At 43.4% G+C, this 7653-nt stretch overlaps 1 protein-coding gene and 1 long non-coding RNA gene across 2 annotated transcripts; one reads left to right on the top strand and one right to left on the bottom strand.

The window, feature by feature from the left end:
* Positions 1–650: 650 nt before the first annotated feature.
* LOC119312732 lies at positions 651–1177 on the top strand. The gene is made up of 2 exons (XR_005151434.1): positions 651–761; positions 860–1177. It is a non-coding gene; the product is annotated as an uncharacterized LOC119312732 (long non-coding RNA).
* A 419-nt stretch (positions 1178–1596) lies between these two features.
* On the bottom strand, positions 1597–2115 carry LOC119312723. Its single transcript, XM_037588488.1, has 2 exons — positions 1841–2115; positions 1597–1744 (listed from the first exon to the last, which is right to left on the bottom strand). The coding sequence occupies exons 1-2, from the start codon at positions 2048–2050 to the stop codon at positions 1601–1603; spliced, it is 354 nt and encodes a 117-aa protein (XP_037444385.1). The 5' UTR covers positions 2051–2115; the 3' UTR covers positions 1597–1600.
* Between the last annotated feature and the right edge of the window lie 5538 nt (positions 2116–7653).

The raw sequence follows: 7653 nt of genomic DNA, 5'->3' as shown, positions 1-7653 counted from the left end.
CCCCCTCAACACTACACATAGCTCCGCCACTGCTAGTACATGTCGTGTTGGTGGGCAGGGGCATCCCCGCTCCCCCGCGCACACATCACGCACTGTATTCATTCAACAATTGTTTACAGCTGGATACATACATGTCCGAGGGTGTATGCGTACCTTGGGTCCGTGAGGGCAGTTCCACCAGAGCAGAGTGGACGCGGTGCCGCAGTTGACTCAGCGCCAGTTCATACAAGGCAAAAGTCTAAAAAAACCTTGATTTTGTTCTTCAAGTCTGAATCAAACCTTGAACTGAGAATCCCTGAAATCATCACCCTGTGTTTCTTAATCCCGGTTAATCCCAGCCCATTTAGTGCTAATAGCTGGTTTGGGCGTTGGGATTGCTGACGTGGCTAGGATTAGGGTTAACTGGACGCGACGATGAACTGACTGCGGGCCTCTTTGGGTACTCACATAAGGTGCAGCGGCGGGGAAAGAACAGAGCTTTTTATTGACGGGCAAAAACAGAGCTTCAGCAGGGGAACCAAATTAGGGTCCGTCAGTAGGCTGGCTGGCTGGCGGCGGCGGCGGCGGCGGCGACGGCGGCGGCGGCGGCGACGGCGGCGGCGGCAACGACGGCGACGGCAACGACGGTGGCTGCAATCGGCGATGTCTTCCTCCTCCCGCGCGTCGTAATCAGGCGGAGGTCGCGGGCGTAGGGCTCCATCAAGGTCGCCCGTGCAAGAAGTCTCCTCCCTGGAAGATACTAGTGCTGCGTCCATGAAATTGTGAGCTCCCAATCTTCTCTACCAATTCTTCCTCGTCCTTCTTTCCATTTCTTATGGTATGAACACTTGAATCAGAGGCTGGCTGTGGATTTTTTCAGTGGCATAGTGATCCCTGCTCCCCAATCCTTGCAGAACTACTGCTCGATCTCAGGGCTGCAATCAGGAGGTTTGAAGCTGCAGGTGGTGATGACTGGCAACCATGATTGGAACAGGGCCAAAGAATTGGAACAGAGGATGCACTGAGTCAACAAGTTCTGGAGAAGAATGCAGAGATTGAACCAAAAATGTTATTGGCAGGTGTATTTACAGGATTTGTACTGCATTAATAGCTAGAAGAAAAATGTAATGCCAAAATCTTGTAATGGCTGAATGATGTAATGGTTGGATGATGTAATGATATTCCATGCTGCTATTTATGTGGTAATTGATGGTTCATTTTGTTAGACTGCAACTTGAGAAAACAACAGGAAGTGCTACTATGTGCTAAATTTCTGGTAACATATCACATAAACAGTAGGTAAATTTGTGAGAACATATCACATGTTCTCAACAACATATATGACATTTCAGCTTACACAAACACAGTTTGAGTAAACCAAAATAACAAGTAATTTATTAATATGCTAACAGAGTGACATAACCAGCAAAAGGACATAACCAGAGTGACATATCTAGTAAAATCACTAGTCCAGAGTGAGAAAATCACTAGTACAGCAGTTTAGTTCCGTATTTTTGCACAAGTTCATCACACAATAGGTACTATATGACCAGAGTGACATAAGGAACAAAAGGACATAGCAATTCAGTAATATGCTAACAAAAATCACTACTCCATCATATCACATCTTTGATTTTTTCTTGGATTGCACATTCTGTTTTTTGGTAGCCTTCCTCTTCCCACCATTTGATCCTGCTTGTGCTTGAACTTCTCCTATGCTTTTAGCTTGCTGGCTTGATCTGATTTGAGCATCAATGTTTGCTTGCTGTTAAAAAAATATGAGAGTACATAAGCATGTGAATGCACAAGTGATTAAGAAAAAGCAAAACTATTTGAAACAAGAGAGTGAACTTGTATTTACCTCAGATGACTTCATTTTCCTGCCTGTTTTCTTCAGGAAGGCATTCTTCTTCTTCCCCTTTTCAGGATTCTTGTGGCAACCTGTCTTGTTGTGCCCCTTATGGCCACACATGCTGCAAGTAATTTTAGTGCCATGCTTTGACATTTTCTTTCCTTTTGGTGCTTCTCCCTCTTCCCTCTTCCTGTCATTATTCCTAGGCCTACCTGGCATACTCACATACCCAGGTGCTTGTGGTCTAGGTTTGTCAGAGATAGGCCATCTCTCTTGTCCTTCTACTGGCTCCAAGCAACGCTCATATATCTTCTTAAATTGCTCAACTGAATAGCATTTTTGAATGAAGTCAGCTATGTTTCTTCCACTCTTGTATATGGCACTGATGGCATGGCAACAAGGCATCCCTGCTAGCTGAAAGTAACCACAAGAGCAAGTCCATTTGTCCAAGTTCACTGTATAGCTCCTTCCTCTGCCACTGACATGTTTCACCTCAAACCCTTCCTTGCCATTCCAGAGCACATCACAGAACTGAGTCATTTTGATGGCCACCTTAAGCTTCTTGAAAATGTTTGGGCATATATCACTAGATGTCCACTTTTCACTTTTGCTCCTATTTTCTTGGACTCTAAGTGTCATCTTGTGTCTAATCTTCTCTAGCATAGAGATGATAGGATAGAATCTGGCCTCAACTATAGCATTGTTAAAGGACTCACATAGATTGTTATCAACTGAGTCACAAAGGGACCCAACAGGAAAAAATGCTCTTGCCCAATGCTTAGGCTCTGTCCTCATTATGTCCCTTGCACCTTCAGGTGTATCTTGAGCTAACTTGGCCTTCCTATACATGAAATCTTCTCTATTTGCAGCCTTGGCAATTGCCCAAAATTTCTTTTGCAGAGCATGCTCTCTAAACTTTTTTTTCCAGTTAGCATAGATGAGTCTAGCACACATTCTATGTTGTGCCTTTGGTACGTAGTTTTGCATTGCATTGATAAGGCCCTACATTGAAGTTGCAAAAAATATATTACAATAGGTACATAGGACAAATGTAGATGGGACAAATTAACCTAGCCTAAAAAAGTGTACCTAGCATAAAAGTGAGTCGGTCACGCTTCTACAAGGCGAGTGAACCTAAGCAACCTACCATAAAAGTGAGTAGATCACGCTTCATCAAGGAGAGTGAACCTAAGCAACCTACCATAAAAGTGAGTACGTCATGCTTCGACAAGACGAGTGAACCTAACCAACATAGCATGAACCTAAACAAACTAGTAATTAATAGGATATCACTAACAAGTAAATAATTAACAAAAAGCCAATATGGACAACTATGTGAACAACATACCTTCTGTTGATCTGATATGAACACCCATCCTTCACCTTGATCATTAATATCCAAGTCCTTTATCAAAAGGCAAACAAACCACTCCCAAGATTCACTAGTTTCTTTCTCCACTACTGCCCAAGCTACTGGATACATTTGATTATTAGCATCTCTACCAATAGCACATAGAAGCTCACCTTGACATGCTCCTTTGAAAAAACAGCCATCAAGCCCAATAACTCTTCTGCAAGCTTTAAAACCCTTTTTCATAGCATTGAAGCATACATAGAAGCTTTGGAAAATATTTTGATCCATGTACTCAGGGCTCAAGCCAACAAGGATTGTGCTCCCAGGATTGCTCCTAAGTAGTTCAAGCTGGTAGTCGAACACCTTGGTGTACTCATCTTTCAGTCCGGCAAGTAGCTTCTCTGACACTATCTTCTTAGCAGCCTTGCACTTTGATGTTGAAACATCCACAAAGAAATCTTTCAGAACCGTGGCTTTAATGCTATCAATTTTCCATGTCGGATTGGCTCTTAAGATGTGCTCATATCTCCTAGCAATAAATTTTGCTGTGACAAGGTGATTGTCTCTGTTAGGTGCACACTCATGTTGATCTTCATATGTGATCACCTGAAATCTAGAACACCTGCTACTATAAGCACCATATATAGTCCACGGACATCCAGGCCATCCACACTTAGCCCTGATCCTCCCTTCTTCTGACTTCATGAAGTTTATACTTCTAAATGTCAGAAGTCCATATTTTATTAGTGCCTTCCTCATCTGTTCCTTGCTCCTGAAAACCATTCCCAAGCAGAATAGTGGAATATCTACCTTAGGGTTGTACCTAGGGAACTTAGTTTTCCTCCTAACAAATTCTCCTTCATGATCACTTTCCTCATCATATGATGATGGATCCACACTAATTATTTGCACATCATCATCTGCAGTTATGACTGCATCTGGTTCTACATCAGTCTCTCCTTCTAAATCATTGTCCATCTCATTTTCAAAATCACTACCACTGTCACTTGCACTCTGATCATCTTGCTCCCCAAAATACTCCACATAGACCTCAGCCACTCCTCCATCAGTTATATATTCAGACATCTTCATACAACCAGCATCATCACACAAAAATAATAGGCCATCCACTAGTTTTTTACCAGGCATCAGGAAGTGAATCTTCATACTTTCTTTCACTGGTATGTGATCACCAAGAAAGCCTTTGATCTCTGGCAAAGACAATCTATCCCTTTCAATCTCTGAACTTGCTTCATCTCCACCAACATAGTCTAAAGTAGGCCCAATTCGAACAAATTGGCCACCAAAATGAAACCGCACATGTAGTTTGTCGCAAGGATCCATGATGACATGAGGAACCTGCATTGCCACAGATTTTTTGATAAAATCAACGAGTGATACAAGTACTCCGAACTAGATGTAAGAAAAATCTATTGTTTCTGCACAAAGTAAATGCCCTAAAAACCACATTTTTCTGCGCCTACAAACCCTAACCAGAGACAATCATTGGTGAAAAAAACAAGGACGAGAAGACGAATAGAAGATGGAAGGGGATTACCAGAGATTTTTCCAGCCGCCGTGATCGTCTTGCCGTCCCAGTGATCAATCAATGCATGTACGCCATTGCCGCTGCAAGCTGGGGAAGGAACGGGTGACGTCCAGGGAGAGAAACAGGGGAAGGAGCAGGTTCGTGGTGGGGTTTATGAGGACAGTAGGGCCCATAGTCCGTCCATCATGGCGTCCAATTAACCCCTAATCCCAGCCACGCCAGCAATCCCGACGCCCAAACCATCTATTAGCACTAATGGGCTGGGATAAACCGGGATTAACAAAGACAAGGTGACAATTCCAGGGATTCTCAATTCAGGGTTTGATTCAGACTTGGAGAACAAAATCAAGGTTTTGTTTAGACTTTTGCCTTCATACAAACTCCTTTTTTTCCTTTATGAGGGAAACATGTTTGTTTTTCCTGAGACCCCTCACCTTTTTTTTAGAATACCCGAGACCCCTCACCTGTGGTACACCATCATTTTTTTTTTGACAAAACACCACCATTTTCAGTGTAAATTCGATTTGACACTCGGGCCTTATTGGGCTTAAGGCTCATTTCTTCGCTTTTTTTGGGAGATCAAGCACATTTCTTGGCTTATCCAGCCCTGTTGCTGCTTTTCAGTAGCAAGTGTAAGTCAACCGCCTTACAGACCAATGCAGGCCCAGAAGCCCATGCTGCGACAGCCCATGAGTGAAGCCCGCGCCACTGCAGCTAAAAAAAATCCAGCTCCGGGTCCTTCTTCCCTCGTACTAGTACAGTCTACAGTCTTCGAGTTGGCGGTCAAACCAAACGACCGTTGCACTGGATGGGTAGATACGCCCCCACACGCCTGTACTCTACAGTACAGTACAGTACACTGCAGTCTACGCGAGTACGCCTGTGTGTGTTGTGGCCTACGTACTAGCCCCTACCTATACGACTACGGCCCTGTTTGGATACTCTAACACAGTTAAAGTTAGAGTTATTTTCTAACTCACTCTAACCCAAATAAGCACCTCTCCACTGGGATAGTTGGGTTAGATGAAACTAACCCATTCTAACCCTCCCTGTTTGGATACTTTTGGATTATTTGAGCCTTCAACTAACCCAAACTAGCTCTAACCCTATGATCCAAACAGGGCCTATGAATCTGCCCTTGCACCCCAGACCCCAGTCCGCAACGAGAATCCGTTTTGCATGAGCTGCGCGACAGGGTGGCCCTGGCGTGTGGGGCCTCCTGTCGACCCGCCGGTGGAGCATGATGGTGACGTGGCGATGACAGCGTGTGTGTATGTATACGCAGTACGTTGGGTGGCGTAGGAATATCCGTATACTAGTCGTAGTAGCATGCAGGAGTGTAGCGTTCGAGGTTGGTGCCGACAGAGAGACGGACAGACACCACGGTCAAGGCGAATGCAGATCAGCAGCAGGAGGAGGAGCATGTCTCGCTTCTCTCAAGGCCACTGAGACCCTTCCCGATCCTCTGTGCTTGCCTACTCCCTGGCCAACACTCGAGTCCTGTTTGGTTCATAAGTCCTAGGATTTTTTCTAGTCTCAACTAAAAAGTCCTTAATGACTAAAAAGTCTCTCCCTGTTTGTTTTCATGGACTAAAAAGTCCTTAGTTCCTCACTAAAGGTTATTAAAGGACCATGTTACCCCTAGTATACAGAAAAATAACAACCAAACAACATTATGAGACGGCGGGGCAATGGGTGCAGGGAGGGGCATTGTTGGAAAAGTCCCAAAAAGTCCCAAAAAAGACTCTCCTTGATAGTCTTCTTCATTTAGTCCCAAAAATCAACTTTTAGTCCCTAGCAGTCCCTCCTGTTTGGTTAAAATGTCTCTAACAGAGACTTTTTCTAGTCCCTACATCAAAAAGTCTCTGGAAACAAACCCCCTCAGTAGGCACGCTTCGGATCCCTAGCACTGCACTTAGTAGTATAGCTAGCAGCCTAGCACTAATCTATGTACTTCCTCACTTCACTTTTATTATAACCCTCTCAAGGCTCCTTTGGTTTGAAGGAATTTCACAGAAATTCTATAGGATATGATTTTTGTACGGACTTTTTCTTTAGAGTCCTTTGGTTCATAGAAATGCATTTCTATTTTCCCATAGGATTGATTTCTATCATCTACATTTCAAAGGAAAACAAACATGAACCTAGACTTAATGAAAAAGTATCTATGATGTGAACCAAATGACATCTCTTTTAATAATCATGTTCATACTATATAGGACACATGTCATCTCATTTCCTACAAGTTTTCTGTTCCTACGATAATCCTGTCCTATAAACCAAAGGACGCCTCAGCTTTTTAGTTGCGCTACCTTAGATTTGACTAACAAAATACAAGTTCTATGTTATAAAAATATATTAGTAGAGTCGTGTTTGAAAGAGGTTTTCAATAATATTACTTTTGTTAATTACATATACAAATTATATTTAGGCGCCATTGTTATCTTAGAAAGACAAAAGAATCACAATGGGGCCACCGTACTGCATGCACTTCTCATATTATCACAAACAGAAATCTGAGGGTCACCTGAAAGGTGGGATAGACAGAAGTCTGGCCTTCTTTATAACATCTACAATCGGACTGGGTAAATCAAACCCCCCATACGTACGTTCGCGGTTACTTTCAGATGCTATCCTGGTGTGTCTCCTCCAAGCCCTCATTTGTGCACGCATGCATCCATGCCCTCTTCGTTTCTCCCTATATATACAGCCACATTCATATGATTGGTGCCGATGAAGAGATTTGTTTAAAAGGACAGAAAGTGGTTCGGGGTGGTCCAAATCTAACCTGGCGGAATACCCCGAACACACCGGAACACCCTCATATCCTCCCCATATAAGGGTTGGATATGAGAGTTCTCGGACAACCCGGACATATGAGGACAATATAAGGGTTCGGTTGTATGGCTTTTTCTTTCT

Source organism: Triticum dicoccoides, chromosome 1B (assembly GCF_002162155.2).
Source record: "Triticum dicoccoides isolate Atlit2015 ecotype Zavitan chromosome 1B, WEW_v2.0, whole genome shotgun sequence".
NCBI classification, from domain to species: domain Eukaryota; kingdom Viridiplantae; phylum Streptophyta; class Magnoliopsida; order Poales; family Poaceae; genus Triticum; species Triticum dicoccoides.
Note: the sequence above shows the minus strand (reverse complement) of the source record. Positions and strands in the feature narration are given on the sequence as shown.